The sequence below is a fragment of the Arachis ipaensis genome, chromosome B06 (genome assembly GCF_000816755.2).
Source record: "Arachis ipaensis cultivar K30076 chromosome B06, Araip1.1, whole genome shotgun sequence".
Lineage (NCBI taxonomy): Eukaryota > Viridiplantae > Streptophyta > Magnoliopsida > Fabales > Fabaceae > Arachis > Arachis ipaensis.
The window spans coordinates 134,216,932-134,218,406 of record NC_029790.2 but is presented as its reverse complement, the minus strand read 5'-3'; the positions used below and the strand labels follow the sequence as shown (position 1 = coordinate 134,218,406).

At 36.7% G+C, this 1,475-nt stretch overlaps 1 protein-coding gene across 1 annotated transcript; it reads right to left on the bottom strand.

The window, feature by feature from the left end:
* LOC107647729 (uncharacterized mitochondrial protein AtMg00810-like) lies at nucleotides 355-1,002 on the bottom strand. The gene has a single exon (XM_016351782.1). It carries the CDS (start codon nucleotides 1,000-1,002, stop codon nucleotides 355-357), a length of 648 nt encoding a protein of 215 aa, XP_016207268.1.

Below are 1,475 nucleotides of genomic sequence, written 5' to 3'. Positions count from 1 at the left end.
AAAGATAAATTTATTTAGAATAAAAATAACATGATTAATAGTAATTTATTTAGATATAATTAAATAATTATCTATTTTAATAAATTAATAGTATTGAAGAGAGAGAGAGAGAGAGGGTTTTGTATATAAGAGTGTGTGTATTATGTTGATTAATTGATTACAATTAGGACTTAATGTATTTATATACACACTTTACTAGCTATGACTGATTACTGGCTATACAGGTTATAAGTAACTAAATACAAGCTATCTATACTTTACTCATTTCATTTCCGCTCAAACTTAGGGTGCTAAAATTCTGCAGCCTAAGTTTGTTACGAAACTCCAGAAATTTAGTGGAGGAGACAGCTTTGGTCATAATGTCTGCCACTGAGCATCACTAGGAATATGAGTTACTTGCAGTCTTCCTTTTGCAATATGATCTCTGAGGAAATGAAGATCAGTCTCAAAGTGTTTAGACCGTGAGTGTTGCACCGGATTAGTTGCCATGAGCATTGCTCCTTGATTATCACAGTATATCATAGGAACATGTAGTGTAATATGAATTTCAAACAAAAGCTTATTGATAGTAAGTAGTTCAGTGGCTAAATTGCACACCCCTCTGTACTCAGCCTCTGTGCTGCTGCGAGAGACTGAAGCTTGCTTCTGAGAGGACCAAGAAATTAAGTTCGATCCAAAATAGACACAAAAACTAGAGGTGGACTTTCGATCTTCAATGTCGGAGGCCCAATCCGAGTCAATGTAGCTGGTAAGCTTGAAAGAAGGTGCTGGTTGAAAATCCAAGCCCAAAGTAAGTGACCCTTGAAGGTACCGAAGAATACGCTTTACGGATTTCCAATGTGATTTTTGAGACTGCTGCATGAAATGACAGACCTTATTAACTAGATAAGCTAATTCATGCTTGGTCATAGTAAGATACTGGAGGCTGTCCGCAATAGAATGGTAGAGACTTGGGTTCTCAAATAGTTCACCATCAGTGGATGTTAACTTCAAATTAGACATCATAGGCGTGGGAAGTGGCTTGCAATTTTCTAAATCGGATTTCTTTAGAACATCAAAATATATTTGGATTGGGTAAGTAAAAGGCCATTGCTAACCGGTCTAACTTCAACCCCCATAAAGAAATACAAATCACCCATGTCTTTAAGAGAAAAACTAGCATTAAGCTACTGAATAAGAGTAGAAATAGCAGTGGCTGATGTCCCTGTGACAATAATATCATCCACATAGAGTATAATGAAGATGGTGCCTGAAGATGTAGTCCTATAAAGAAGAGAGACATCAGATTTTGTTGCTGTAAAACCAAGCTTTTGTAATGCACTAGTCAACTTTTCAAACCAGACCCGTGGCGCTTGCTTCAAACGGTAGAGAGAGCAGGTCAGCTTGTACACTAATTTAGAATCATCAACTTCATAACCATAGGGTTGCTGCATATAAACTTCTTCACACAGCTCTCCATTAAGAAAAGCATTATT

Bases quoted from the DNA above. Each gene is read 5' to 3' on its own strand.
- LOC107647729 (XM_016351782.1), bottom strand. From the start codon at position 1,002: ATGTCTAATTTGAAGTTAACATCCACTGATGGTGAACTATTTGAGAAC.